The 15,906-nt window shown below is 44.0% G+C and overlaps 1 protein-coding gene across 5 annotated transcripts in view; it reads right to left on the bottom strand.

The window, feature by feature from the left end:
• The window catches only part of csmd3b (CUB and Sushi multiple domains 3b), a 502,030-nt gene that overhangs the window by 187,808 nt on the left and 298,316 nt on the right, over positions 1-15,906 (bottom strand). For all 5 annotated transcript variants that reach the window (XM_065290793.1, XM_065290794.1, XM_065290799.1 and 2 more), the window contains exons 11-14: positions 14,242-14,345; positions 13,803-13,915; positions 1,522-1,704; positions 617-943 (exon numbers count right to left, since the gene is read on the bottom strand). In XM_065290793.1, coding sequence (XP_065146865.1) covers positions 617-943; positions 1,522-1,704; positions 13,803-13,915; positions 14,242-14,345 — 727 coding nt within the window. The remainder of the gene's footprint in view (positions 1-616; positions 944-1,521; positions 1,705-13,802; positions 13,916-14,241; positions 14,346-15,906) is intronic.

Below are 15,906 nucleotides of genomic sequence, written 5' to 3'. Positions count from 1 at the left end.
AGGAAAGGCCTACAAGAAGGACATGACGTTTGTCAAAACGAATACAGATTTAACAGCGCTCCATCACACCCCTGACAGCTCTTTACGGACAACGCTTCCACGTCAGTATGTTAAAAGACGTGGTATTAGCGTTACGGTAGCACACCTAATGTGCATGCAAGCTGATGTCCACTTTAAAGACTTTGATGGATTATCTTGACATTTTACATATCCTTTAGGAAAGACCACCGAGAAGTCACTGCGCAGATTAAAGTCATGTATGTGCTAATGAGGGGTGGAGGAGAGATTCGGTGAAACGGAGTAAAGCACTGTAGACTCATCAGTTTGCATTAGACACGTCTGGAAGTCGTAAACAAACATCCTTTTATCACACTACATTATATCAGTGAAACCTTTCTAAATTATAGCCATTAAAACAAATTCCTCAGAGATACGCATCAATAAGTCCTATTATCATTACGGCTCCAAAATGTTGATTACCTGTTAAGCAAAAAGCAATAATGACTACTATCTGTAATTTCTGATACACAATAACATGCGTATGCAACTCTCATGCTTTGAATATTAATAAATGCTTCGTGCAGACAAAATGCAGATCATGAGGTGGTGCACGCACTGGTGTAGGTAATGTTGAATCCTCGGCCCGACATGGAATGGTCGGCCTGAAATTCCAGCCGGAGGATGTTGCTGTTGCTCGTGAGGTGCGATGGCACCTCCGCCCCGGTGAAACGGCCGAGCACGGACGAGTCCAGCATTTCGCCATCCTTCACGGTCAAAATGTCATACGGAGCCTCCAGATCAAAATCGTTGAAGGCCAGGTGGATACGGCTGCCCGGCTCTGATAGGATCAGCCACACGCAGTTAAGGTTGTTCCCATAGCCTTCTGGGTAATCTGGAGAGAGGACCGTGCCCATGGGGGCAGTGAAGTTTGAAAGACAGGGAACTGAAAAAATAGAAAGAAACTAATCAATGTTATTATTTTAGACTATTTTAACCCATGTACTGTAGGACCGTAATATAACACATTATATAACATCATTAATGTACAATCAAATAAAAATACACCATTTGAACTTAAATGTGCCACACTTTTTATTAGATTTCAGACTCTTTGAAAAATGGTGTTTTTATGCTAGATATGGATTTTAGGCTATAAATAAACCTCTTTAGTCACTCTTCCAATTAGACGTGAAGAAAGTTCAGCTATGCGCTTTAAAACAGCCTACAGGTGAAGTATCAAAATAGCAGCTGTCACCGTAGCTGAAGATCTCTGAATAAAGGTTGACTTTATATACAGTAGAAGCCAATTATTTCAGCAGCCTTTTATCTCTGAAACTACTGGGTTTATTTTGAAGAAGAAAAGGCAAAGATCAAGATGTTAATACAGCGGCACTGGTGAAAAATAACCGTTAGGACGAAAAAACAACACATTCGAGGACACTGCCGTAAACAAAAATACATAGAGACACATAAATCATTTTTATAGGCGATAATAAGCTCATAATGTACAGTATCACTCACAAATGCATATTGGGATGTTGGCAGACCACTGGTTGTTGTTCTGGCAGGTTATTGTCTTCTCTCCAATTAGCTCGAAGCCAAACTGGCACTCGAAGCGCAAGATGTCGCCGTTAGAGAAGCCATCTCCTTCTCTTATTCCATAAAGAGGTGTGCCTGGGTCCCCACAGCTCTCCTTATCGATTTCTATGGAGAAAGTATTTAAGTGTTATGGATCACTAAACTTTGCAGATCTGTCGAGCCTGAGATGTGTCTACACTGACACAATTAGATGATAAGGTGTCATCAAGAGGAATCTATGGATGTCTATGCTTCGATATTGGCTTTTAAAATCCAAGAAAGTGCGAGAATGAATTTCTCAAAGGTGGTCGACAGATTTTTTCTAAACTAAGGTTGATCTATCCACCTAGTAAAACAGAATGCCAACAAAAGCCTCTGGTCTGACTAGATAAGCTCCAATATGTCGGTGTAAGGAGCGGTCCGGGTCCTCTAAAAGTGGAGCCAGCCAAGCAGGACACAACTCCCACCCCGCGTACAGAAACCTATTCCAGAGGTCACTATGCCCAGATACCGCCTTGCATCTGCAAAGAAGGAGCTTAATGGGCGGCAGCCTGGCGGAGCGGGCAATACATCTTCTGCGACACTTTGTACGGCCACTCCCAATTGAACTCTGACCTCTGCTTTTCCCCTTTTGCATCCTTATTTGGAACGAGGATGCATGAAAGAAACACCCTTGGAAGGGAAAACTTCACTAAATTACATTAAATGCCACATCAAGTTTGAGGATGTTGAAAGGGAGCATTTTTCCTGAGATGTAACGGAGGTCTTTGGCCTGTGTTTGATGTATAGCATTAATTTCCGACCTGACAGTCTCTTTATGGCTACCACAATGCTTTACTCCATTGGTCAATCGAGAGAGGAGGCTTGGAGAAGGTTAGGCCATATTTACTGCATTGTATTTATGATGGTGAAAAGAACTGAGAGCCGGTGGCATGTGAATAATCATAACAACCCTAGTGTCAGAGGGGATACCCCTACAGTGCCACAGCAGTGCTTAATGTTATGGGTGTTTTGTGTATACATGAACTGTACCTGAGGACCTTCAATTGTGTTAACCAAGTTTTTTAATCAAATACAAAAGGTTGATTCTGTATATGTAAGCAAACACAGCCCACACAAAACAGTTTTGATACCTTTGTTTTTCTTCCTGAAATAAGCAGAGAATTACAGTGTATCCATGAACTTTGGCATGTAATACATCAAAAGCCACAGCATGCATTCTGAGCATTTACCATACAGCAGGACTCATTAAAGCTGCCTTCACATAAAAGTCTATAAATAAATGTAATCTCAAAAGGCATTTCTTATTCATTGAAAAATGGCAAGTAATTTATCTCTTCCTCTATGTATCCATTGGATATTGTTTTATTTCAGTAATGCTGACAGTAATGCTGATTCCTCTTAAGAAAATGCTCATTATCGCCAAGTCGAGTTTTGTGGGGAGTCAAGACACAAAACATACTTTTTACCACGAGTTCACATAAGTCACTAAGAGATCTTGGGTTTATTTCTTTAAAACATTCAATAAAATTAAGTTTTTAACCAAGTCAATGATGTTGAATAGTGCACACAGAAGTAAGTTGGATATTAATGACCATGGCTATTTACTAGTGTTCTAAAACTGTGAAAACATCGCCGAATTCATCCATGGATAATGGCTAATCAATGGCACTTTAAAAAAACTTTTAACAAGTCAAAATTTATATTCCCCACTAGTAGCTTGCTCTTGTTAATTTAGTGTTTGTTTAGCTTGCTGGGTATAAAGTTAAGTAGGCATAAAGGAGCTACAAGCAGTGCAATGTTGCAAGCAGTTTTAGACTACTGTACCATCACACAAAAATAAAAGCAGAACAAAAGATGGTAAAGTTATGAAATATACATATTATTTGAAGATATTGCAAACACCAAAATTAAAACTCTGTTTAGGAATATATAAAAAGCGTATTATATAGATAAACACATTTTAAGGCACAGTGTGATAAAAGAAAATAAATACAAATATTTTTTTACCTGACACTGTTTTATTGCAAATTATGCTGCTTTTATATAGCAAAATCTAAAGCTGGTCTTATTTAAATGGCTGGTCACTTTTAATACTATCAATAACATGGCCTACAGTACAGAATTAGGGAAAGGAAATGTTTAATTTTGTATGCATGTGTAAGATAAACTTTTGAATATTCTATACATGTTTAAATTATGCATTCATTTCTGTCAAAAAAGCTAAGAAATAATCCATAACACCATAAAAATGTAAAATGCTATGTAAATTCATGCATAAACAAAAATGCCTAAAGATGCCATATAATGTCAAACTGTATTTACCTAGGCATAGATGAATAATAAAAGTTCTATATGGTAATAACACATTGTGAGCCTCAAACAATCACAAACAACATTTGATGAGTAAAATATATATAACAAGACAGGGAACAAAGAGAACCAGGAAGGAGAACACATAACATCAAACAATAACCGACCAAACAACAAGAGACCACAAAGGCTAACAGCTGGGCAGAAAAATTAACCAGGACCAATAAAACAAAATAACTACAAAACATGGCAATATCAAATTAAAACTTCAAGACGGGGAAAACAAAGGACAGATGAAAGCTCCAACATTGAATTACACATTACATTAATTACAATGTTGTTACAATGTTAAAAACAAAGTTGTGACTGCTGCATTAGCGCTATATGCTAGTTATTGCTATATTTCAGTATTTAGTTCTACTACACTGTAAAAAATTAGCTGTAATTATGCAGCTGGTTGCCAGTAACTTACTGTAGACAATAAAGACTGAAAATGTTTCATGTTCATTTAACTTTGAACAAACTGTTGCCAGTAAATAACATAAATATAAAATCTACAGTAAGTTACTGGCAACCAGCTGCCAGTAATACTGTAATTTCTACAGATTTTTTTTTACAGTGTATTGAGGAATATCAGTCATGTGACCTTTTACGTCATTCCAGTTGCCTGCCGCCATCTTGAGTACCTACAGAGTACCAGTAGGTTACTGACAAGCATTGGCCAGCTTGCTACGATTTACGGATTTCTTATCTTTTATTGTCTATGATTCTTACGGATTCGGGAAATGGCTAAGAAAGACATTTTTCACCTCGACTGTCATGGAAAGAAACCATACTTAAAAAAAAAATCTTGGTTAGGGTGTGATGCCTTCTCGATCCCTGATGTGTTCTTCCAGTCGCTGTCCACTGCTAACAAACTACCACTATTTTTACAACACTAAGAAGGCACGACACAACATGAAACTTTGCTCAAAGTATCACCTGGATCTTTAAACATGAACGCGCGCATTGAGAACATTGTTTGTGTACACAGAGTTTTGACCAACTGACTTTGGGTGTTATGGTGTCCCCTCGCCATCTTTGCGAGACAAACAGTAAAGAATCGATTTCGGTTTGCAAATGAATGAATCTCATATGAGCCTCCTTTTTCAAATAGAAGGTCAATATTGTGACAAAACAACAAATTACCGTGCATTTATATGAAAGTATGCTTTAGGAGCTATCCATCTTTACTCTCTTCTCTCCTTACGTCGCATTCGGAGATCAATACATCTTGACTGGCGAGCGGACCCTAAAACAACCAAAGTCAGTTGTTCAAAACCTTCTTTTTAGTAAACTCTGTGTACAATGTTCTCAAAGCTCGAGTTCACGTGTAGAGAAAAATGTTCAACTCTGTTTGCATTCTCAGTTCAGTTGGCAGGCTGTTCCAAAGCAGTGTAGCTTGAACTGAAAATGTGGAATATAAGGTCTGTTCACTAATGTAAGCTACTGACATGAGCCTCACTGTAAAACAGCCAATCAGAGCAGAGCTCAACATTATTATTCATGCCCCTTCCAAATAAGGTAATAACATTCCATTTCATTCTAAGGACAAATCCTAGGGTTGTAAATGGACATGCAAAACTGTCTCTGGATCAATTTTGCACTTAATATAACCACATACCTTCTATTTAGATATCAGAGAACAATTTTACATATTGTATTAATGCATTCTTTGGCACCATTAACTATTAAATTTAATTCAGGTTTTGTCATAAATAGAAAACAGGGCAGAAAACCAATGCTAAATGTGAATGAAATCCAACTGTGCAAAGCTAGAAGAGCAAAATAAATGGATTTTCAAAATGGACAGGTTGGGTCAATGTGTTCTACGTTTTCATTTTTAAGATCACCATGTCTTTATCATGTTGAAATTACTCTTTCGTGTAAAAGCCTGATGTGATAAACCCGAGGTGATAAAACTACTAGGACCAGGACATTGGAAAAACTACAGTGAACTTATTAACTATTAATGTGTTCAATCAAAACCATATGATTTATATTGTATGTGTCACATATAACACTCAATTATTTATTTATATGGTATAATGTTTCTAGCTAGAAATGAAAAATCTGTCTGATCGTCTAGAATCAGAATAGGTGTAGACCGATACATCTGATACACACACTACATTCTGCAGTATTTTGCAGGTCTCTCTCAGGGATATCATACTGTAATGATTTTTTTTATCTCTCTGCTCATGTACTTAGGAATATTCACCGGCTCTTTCGTTCTGTTACCTCAGTCAATCTCCCTCATTATACTGAACGGCTTGCTGTTCATCACCCCGACACTAATTTATTACCAAACCTTAAGGGAGGAGAGATAATCAAAGATATGGGTTTTGTAGGGATTGCTGCTTCTATCAAGTTGATGTAGCTCATGTGAAAGGGATGAAAGTTAGTTGCCATGCCTTCTCTACAGAGACCACTGAAGTGATTTGTGGGAACTGCTTCACTTTTATGCACACTGACTGCTAATGCATCCATGGTGCATACTCATCTAAGATACAGTGACATGTCATGTAAATATCATTCGGTTCCCTTTCAGTCGGTCACTACGACGTCACGTCGTGACCGACGAATTGGGAACTCGCTTAGAGAGACCAATCTGCTTCGAATACTACTAAAACGCCAATGAACTTGGCATTGAGATATTTGCATAATGCTGGCGCCGCCCCGCCAGGTGCGTATATAAGCCACAGGTGCAAATATGGAAATTAGCTTTTTATCGCTTCGAAAGCCGGCAGTATCTGCTACTGAGAAGCTACTCTCTGCTCTGGTGGGAAACGATTGCTGAAGTTGGTTGGACAAGCAGTACCACAGCGGACGCCGCAGTTTTCCACTACTCTGCATCTTTTTTGTTTTGAGTTATTAGTGAGTGCGTTGCTGATCCCTGTGCGCATCATCAACTGAGCATCTAAGAGTGAATTTCCCTAAAAGAGTGATACGGAGAGCTTTGTGCCTTGTTAAAGGCAGCCACTCTCTCGTATATCCGGAGATCAGCGTCCTTTTCAGGATGGCTTTTCGTCCGTGTGTTCTTGGATGCGGCAAGTACATGGGTCCAAAGGACGGTCACGAGCGCTGTCTTTCATGCTTGGGCATCGAGCATGCGGAGGCTGCGTTCGCTGGGGGTGCATGTTCTCATTGCGAGGAGATGTCCCTGCTGGATTTACGCAGGCGGTTGTCGTTTCTACGGGAACGGCGTCCGCGTCCGGTGAGTTCTGACCGCCGCCACGGAGCGGCCGCGAAGCTCTCTAAGGACGATCTGCGTCTAACTGTGCTGAGCCGGTCGGGGGATTCGTCCTCCGGCTCTCAGCCTTCCCGTCCTCAGCCGGTAGAGGTGCCTATGGAGACTGCAGCCTCGTGTTCTACGAGCGCTGTAGAATCCGTTGCGCCTCCCTCTGGACCCGCTTCGACCGCAACACCCGAGGGTGGAGCCCCTCTTTCCGAAGCTGACTCCGACGTTCTTCCTCCCTCTGGTCGGGTCGTGACGCCGGAGTTTGACCCGGAGATGGTGGCTGTGCTCTCTCGAGCGGCGGAGACCGTAGGGTTGGAGTGGGTTAACCCCCCTCAGCCCGAACCGTCCCGCCTGGATGATTGGTTCTTCGGAGCTGCCCGGGCTTCACAGCCCTCTCCACCAGTACCTTTCTTCCCCGAGGTGCACGAGGAGCTGTCACGGACTTGGAAGTCGCCGTACTCTACCCGGTTACGGCCGATTCAGCCCTCCCCCCTCACCTCCCTCACCAACGGAGCCGCTAAGGGTTATACGGGGATCCCCCCTGTGGAGCGGGGCGTCGCGATGCAGCTGTGTCCGGCCACCGCTGCCTCCTGGAAGGACCGCCCAACCCTTCCCTCTCGGGCTTGTAGACAGTCGTCCGGTTTAACGGGCGCTGCCCATCAGGCTTGTGGAGAGGCGGCTTCGGCTCTGCATGCAATGGCTTTGCTGCAGGTCCATCAAGCGAAGGCCTTACGAGATCTGCATGAGGGAGGACACGACTCACCCGTCTTCTCGGAGCTGCGGGCTGCCACTGATTTGGCTCTCCGCGCTACGAAGGTGACGGCGCAGGCGATTGGTCGTGCGATGTCTACACTCGTGGTCCAAGAACGCCACCTATGGTTGTGTCTGGCTGACATGACGGAAGCGGACAAGAACAAGTTCCTGGACGCTCCAGTGTCACAGACTGGCCTATTCGGCGAGTCGGTGGAGTCTTTTGCGCAGCAATTCACCGCCGCTCAGAAGCAGACTGAAGCGATCTCCAAGATCATGCCCCGGCGCAAGAGGCCTGCCTCTCGTCCACCAGCACCGGCTGCCCAGTCTGCTCCTCGCCGAGGGCGCCCTGTGGCGGCTGCCTCCGCCCCCCCCCCCTAGGAAATCATCCAGACAACGGAGGGGGAACAGCCGTCGACAGCCCGCCCCGCCCGCTCAATCCGCTTCCCGTGGTCGCAGACGGGGATCTAAGCGGCCCTGAGACGGGCGACCTGGATTCGGATGGGATCACTCTTCGGGAGACGGTGAACGCACCGCTCCTTCCCCCGGAGGAGGGCCGGGTGGAAAATCTTTGGTTTCGTTTTGTTTCTGTTCCGCCGGCTTCTCAGCCGGCACCCACAAAACCACAAAAAGAGTGCATTCCTATTCCTTCTCCAGGTCTCCAGAGGATCGAGAGAGATGTGAGCGGGCATTCATCTGCTCATCCTCCCTCTCCTCCATCGCCAGCGGGGGTTCTGAGGAGTCCGAGCTCTCCACTGCGGAGACCGGACCACCAGCTCCCTCAGCGGTCTCAGGTCAGTGTCACAACACGCACACTCACTGTAGCTGCGTGCGCTCTTACGGCGCGCGCACCGGCAGTCTCACCTGTTCCGCTCGTCTGCCCCACCGCGAGCTCTCCGGTTGTGCCGTTAATTCCCCTCGCACGGTCTCTGGAAGCTTGGCTTCAGCTTACCAGCCCGTCCCGATGGGTATTACGCACGATCCGCCTCGGTTACGAAATTCAATTCAACCGGCACACACCCAAATTCTCGGGCATTCGTTTCACTACAGTGAAAGCGTCCGATGCACATGTACTGCGTGCAGAACTCGATGTCCTCCTGGCGAAGGACGCGATCGAACCGGTCCCTCCAACCGAGATGAGCTCAGGGTTTTACAGCCCGTATTTCATAGTTCCAAAGAAGGGCGGTGGGTTACGACCGATCTTGGATTTGCGCGTTCTGAACCGATCTCTCCAAAGACGATCCTTCAGAATGATAACGCCGAAACTGATATTTCAGTCAATACGGCCCCAGGATTGGTTTGCAGCAATAGATCTGAAAGACGCGTACTTTCATGTGTCCATTCTCCCTCGCCACAGACCGTTTCTGCGCTTTGCGTTCGAGGGGCGGGCATACCAATACAAAGTACTACCGTTCGGGCTGTCTCTCTCTCCCCGTGTATTCACGAAAGTAGTGGAAGCGGCGTTAAAGCCCCTGAGAGAGAGCGGTGTTCGCATTTTGGCTTACCTCGACGATTGGCTTATAATAGCGCATTCTCGGCGGACGCTTTGCGAGCACAGAGACTTAACGCTTCGGCATCTCGCCCGTCTGGGTCTTCGGGTCAACTGGGAAAAGAGCAAACTTTGTCCCACGCAGAGGATCTCTTTTCTCGGGATGGAACTGGACTCGATCGATTTATCGGCACGTTTAACAGAAGCGCGCGTCCAATCAATTCTGACTTGCCTTGGTTCTTTCCGAGGGAAGAACGCGGTCCCTCTGAAACAATTTCAGAAGCTCCTGGGAAATATGGCAGCAGCCGCGGCCGTGACACCGCTCGGGCTGCTCCATATGAGACCGCTTCAGCGTTGGCTTCACGATCGAGTCCCGAGGAGAGCGTGGCGCGCCGGCATTCACCGTGTAACCATTACACCTGCGTGTCGTCTAACATTCACCCCGTGGTTAGACCCTGCGTTTCTGAGAGCAGGGGTCTCCATGAGACAGATTTATTGGCATGCTGTTGTACACACAGATGCATCCAACACGGGGTGGGGAGCCACGTACAACGGGCTTGCAGCTTCGGGGGTGTGGACAGCACCCCAGCTGCACTGGCATATCAATTGCCGCGAGTTGTGGGCTGTATATCTGGGACTCGTACGCTTTGCTACGGAGCTGCGAGGGAAGGATGTACTAGTACGCACCGACAACACTGCGACCGTTGCGTATATCAACCGTCAAGGCGGTTTGCGCTCTCGTCACATGTCGCATCTCGCCCGTCATCTCCTCCTTTGGAGTCAGAAGCATCTGAGGTCCCTTCGTGCCATTCACATTCCGGGTTCACTCAATACAGCGGCAGACGCGCTTTCCCGAGCGGCGCGCCCCGGAGAATGGCGACTCCACCCCCAGACGGTACAGCTAATTTGGAGGAAGTTCGGTCGTGCGCAGATAGATCTATTTGCGTCCCCGGACGATACCCACTGTCGCCTGTTTTATTCACTAACCGAGGGCAGCCTCGGCGTGGATGCGCTGACACACAGCTGGCCGCGGGGGATGCGCAAATACGCGTTTCCACCAGTGAGTTTAATCGCACAGACGCTGTGCAAAGTCAGGCAGGACGAGGAGAGCCTTCTACTGGTCGCTCCTTACTGGACGACCAGGAATTGGTTTCCAGAACTAATGCTCCTCGCGACAGCCCCTCCCTGGCGGATTCCCCTGAGGAAGGACCTTCTTTCTCAAGGAGGGGGCACATTATGGCACCCGCGCCCCGACCTGTGGGATCTCCACGTGTGGTCGTTGAGCGCGCACAAGGTTTAGGTGATTTATCGCAAGCGATATCTAACACCATCGCCGCGGCTCGAGCTCCGTCCACAAGACGGGCTTACGCGCTTAAATGGAACCTTTTCGTCGATTGGTGCTCTTCGCAACGCGAGGACCCCCGAGAATGCCCCATTAATATTGTGCTTTCATACCTTCAACGCCGGTTAGATGGTAGGCTGTCACCCTCCACCATTAAAGTTGATATCGCTGCTATTTCTGCTCATCACTCACTTATTAATGGCAGATCAGTCGGCCAGCACGACTTAGTTATTAGGTTTTTAAGAGGCGCTCGTAGGCTAAACCCCTCGCGCCCTCCCTCTATTCCTCCTTGGGACCTGTCCATGGTGCTGAAAGCCCTGCAGGGAGACCCGTTCGAGCCTTTGCAGTCTGCGAGTCTGAAGTTTTTATCAATGAAAACTCTGACCCTACTCGCATTGGCCTCTGTTAAGAGGGTAGGTGACCTTCATGCATTCTCTATCGACGATTCGTGCCTTCAGTTTGGCCCTGCTGTCTCGAGTGTTACATTGAGACCCAGACCAGGCTACGTGCCCAAAGTTCCCACCACTCCCTTCAGAGATCAAGTGGTGAGCTTGCAAGCTTTGCCCGCGGAGGCGGCAGACCCAACCATGGCTTTATTATGCCCCGTACGAGCGCTACGCATCTACGTGGATCGCACACAAAGCCTTAGGACCTCAGATCAGCTCTTTGTTTGTTACGGTGGTCAGCAGAGAGGGAAAGCTGTCACTAAGCAGAGGATGTCTCATTGGATAGTCGATACTATCGCCCTTGCTTATAATCTGCAGGGCATTCCTTGTCCATTTAATCTGAGAGCGCACTCCACACGGAGTGTTGCCTCATCTTGGGCACTCGCTCGTGGTTCCTCGCTAACAGACATCTGCAGAGCTGCTGGTTGGGCGACACCTAATACGTTCACTAGATTTTACAGTGTTCGTGTCGAGCCTGTCTCCTCTCGTGTTCTTTCCTCGCTAGGGGAAGCACAGAGAACAGGCTCGCAGGTCGGCTTGCAGCCTCCGACTGACGCTACACAATAACTGTCAGTATGGAAGGCCTTCAGGACAAAATGCGTAGTACTTTGTTTTGTCTCCTCCGCTGCCTTGGCAGCCTGATGTTGCGGAGCATCCGCTGCCAGCCTCTCACTAGCTGCATCCTCGCGAACCTATGTGTTTGGCTCGGGCATCCACATTGCGTCCCATCGGGTTCCTTTGTGAGTATTTTTCCGTGGGGTTAATCCTACTAACCCACGTTTCCCTCAGCAGAGCACTGCTTTGCTTACACAGCCACGGCTGTCATTATACCTCAACTACGGTTGACTTTCGCCCACCAATAGCCCTTAACGGGGCGGTGGCTTCCGCAGCGTCCCTATACCGCTCAGATAGGGCGCTTCCCAGTCGCTAGCACTACTGTGGGGTTAAAGGAACATCTAGTGCCCGGCCTTCTGCCTTAAAACCTAATTCTCCTTATCCTTAAGTGGAACCGGAGGGCTTTACGCAGACACTGGAAGAGGTCAGCCCTCAGTGGCGTTTTGGTAGGGATTCCCAATTCGTCGGTCACGACGTGACGTCGTAGTGACCGACTGAAAGGGAACGTCTCGGTTACGTATGTAACCCTCGTTCCCTGAAGGAGGGAACGGAGACGTCACGTCCCGTCGCCACAGGGCTGCTCCCTGCTGTTTATCGGCCGGTCACACTTTCCGGCTTTCTCAGCGAAAAAGAAGCTAATTTCCATATTTGCACCTGTGGCTTATATACGCACCTGGCGGGGCGGCGCCAGCATTATGCAAATATCTCAATGCCAAGTTCATTGGCGTTTTAGTAGTATTCGAAGCAGATTGGTCTCTCTAAGCGAGTTCCCAATTCGTCGGTCACGACGTGACGTCTCCGTTCCCTCCTTCAGGGAACGAGGGTTACATACGTAACCGAGACGTTTTTGATGTCTAAAGCTACTCGCAGTGGATTTAAAAACTTGATTGAATCTGAACTGATGCCAGGCTGGTGTTTTGTGCAATTTCAACGTTTTTAACCTTAATTCTCTATTTTGATTTTCTGTTCTTTCTGAAATGGCCGCTTTCATTTTCTGTTTCTTGTTGTAAATAAGCTGTTTCCTCTGCATTATTTGTTCTGCAACACTTTCTCTATTTAACCTTAACTTGGGGGAAACTGAAAGTGAAAAGCATTGTTGACCGCATTGTTGCTTGTGTGTAACTCAAAGGTTAATTCAAATGATGGCTATCTAATCTTAACAACATCGTCTTCCTTCGGATAACTCTCTGTTTGCCATTTACTTTCTGGACATTTTCTCTATTTTTGGAACATTCACAAATAGACCAGGTCAACAGGAGAAATTGAACAATTTTTCAGTACATGTCAGCTTCACTTTGTTGTTTTATAACCACTGTTACAGTGACAATATAAGCATTGGCGTATGCTATACAGTATGTGGCAACAGAAAAAGAGACGGGTTGCCAAGGATAAATTCTGTACTATAAGGGAACTGCAGTATTGGATTTTTGTTGATACTGAGATCAATTTTATGACTCATTATTTATTTATTAATAAGAGTTTCATAATAATTTAGTTGTGTTAATGTAAAAATAATGCACTTATAATATTTGCACAAAAGAAGATCACACAATTGAGTAAAAAAGTGTTTAAAAGCTATAATAAAAAATAAATAATGATGAGTTACTTAATATTTCACTGAGTTTGTAATTGTTATAAATACATAAAAAAAAATTAAATGGTTGTCATACGGCAACATTTTACAAAATGTGTCCCACATATCTATTATTTCAATATGTATTTAGAGCAGTAAATGTATTACTTTGATGTGTGCACATATTCACAATGACATGGGTTAAATTATTGTTTGTTCATATTTTAAAACTTTTGATATTTTCATCTAGTCATTGTCATGTCTATTAATGATACTGTGGTAGCAAATACAAACATTTCTAATAACTAAAAAATAGCAAGCAGTTTGTAATGTCTAAAGAAAAAGTTTGAAATAGTCACAATTGCCCCCAGTGTCCCCTTCATTATATTCAGTTGTTCGAGATTTCTTTCAGGTACCTTTATAGTTGATCTTGAAGCCTATAGATCCAACACTTTCATCTGACTGGAGATGCAGCCACATTTGATGGGTCATGCTAACAATGAGATCTGGCACAAAGCTGCCTGTCAGACTGAGAAAAATAGAGATTAGTTACGGATGAACAGCGCAAAGGTCTATCATACAGTAAGTACATGTCACATCTGTAATGTTGAACCATGCTGACTTGTGGGTACGAGGCATACAGTACACAAGTCTATCAACTCTTTGCTTGATAAAGTTAGAAGTGACCAAAAACTGTTGAGATCCAATGAAATAATTTTCATTAGATTTTTGTACCCTTTAAATTTAATTTTTAACAACCAAACTCTGCCCAGAAGAGGTTAGATTAATAGAAATGAATGTGAATGTGTCCTGCTTGTGTAAATGATACTGTATAGACTTTGGATAAAAACTCACACTTGCAGGATGGTTTTTGGGTCTGCCACTTCCCCTCCATCACCGATGGTTAGTGTGTCATAGCCCAATTCCAGGTCAAACTCTTCAAAGTTAATCTGAATCACCTGTCGACAGAAATGAGGCATAACACTTCATGTGTCAAATTATCTAAATGAAACTTTATTGCTCTTGGATAATTGAATCTTGTCAGCTGACTGTAATTGAGAAGAGAGCATGTGGCCAAAATTGGCCTCTTTACTGAATTCTGCTGAGGAGAATAAGGTAACGGTATTAGTAAAGATAAACATTTTCCATATAACTTTCCAAAAATAGCTTTGTGTTTATCAGAATTGTACTAAAGTCTGCTGTGAACATTAGGGCATGATCATATTGCCACTACTAAACAAATTTTATACATGAAAAGTTCGGATACAAAACCCTTTATATCGGTCTGATCTGTTTTCTTGTAAATTAGCTTTTGATCATTCTCTTATGTTTAGGTTGAGTTATTTCACTTTAAAGGCGCTCTAAGCGAATAATGTGCGACGTCACTTCCTGTTGATGTTTGAACTGTTTTCAAACAGACAGAGCGTAGCTAACTCCTCCCCCTCCCTCTCCCTTCCGTGCTTTCATGAACGCGCCAAACCCCCACCCCCAAATCCTTCTTGTCGTTTATTGGCTGGAATACTTTGTTTTGTTTTGTGCTGGCTAGGTTTGGCCATTTGTTGATATTGCCGTTTGTGAAGCCTGGGCTGTCTACAGAGATCGCGTTTTTTTACAGTTTGATCAGCGGACAGGCAGCAAGCAGATAGTGAGGAGATGTTTCCGGTATGTAACAAAAAATGTTTTATGGTCTAAAATGCTTCAATTCGCTTAGAGCACCTTTAATGGCAATGAAAAGGTAATTATTATTTTCACAAAAGTCACTTTAGTTATATGTTCTCACGGGACCCAAGTTTGAATGTGACCCACAATCATTTCCCAGTCCCACACCATCTCTGACTCCACTCATTTTCTACTGCCCTTTCTGAATAAAAGTAAAAGGCTCAAAAATTGGTCAATCTCCTGATTAATATATTATGTAAACCTCCTTTAACCAGGTAAATAAACAATTGAAATCCGACAATTGAAACTCAAAAATGTACGATTGTACGTGTGCTATCGTTCAGCTATTTCATCTTTTGTGCACTTAGAGGACTTTGCTAAAAATCGACATGGTGTTTAATGGATTTTGCATTTATAAATGAATAAATGCTAATAAATCTGTATTTCTAAATGGCCTGAGCCCGGGATGAAGCGAATTTGAAGTAAAAGTATTTGATGAACATATAATACATGCCGAGAGCATTCGGTCAATATCATTATCTCATTTTTGACGAAGGTGGCGTTTAGCAGGTTATGCGTCTGAACTCTTCACATGAAGAAATGAATAAAGACTCTACCTAAATCGCTATGATTTTCAAATAAAACAAGTGTTTAAGGGAACAACACTGAAACATGATTTTAATTCAATCAAGAATTGTTTTGTTATTATGTTAAATGTATTGTTTTTTTTATAAATGTTATTATAATATATATATATATATATATATATATATATATATATATATATATATATATATATATATATATATATATATATATATATATATATATATATATATATATATATATATATATTAGGGC

This window comes from Paramisgurnus dabryanus, chromosome 19 (genome assembly GCF_030506205.2).
Source record: "Paramisgurnus dabryanus chromosome 19, PD_genome_1.1, whole genome shotgun sequence".
In the NCBI taxonomy this organism is placed as follows: domain Eukaryota; kingdom Metazoa; phylum Chordata; class Actinopteri; order Cypriniformes; family Cobitidae; genus Paramisgurnus; species Paramisgurnus dabryanus.
This window is presented reverse-complemented; position numbering and strand designations above follow the sequence as displayed.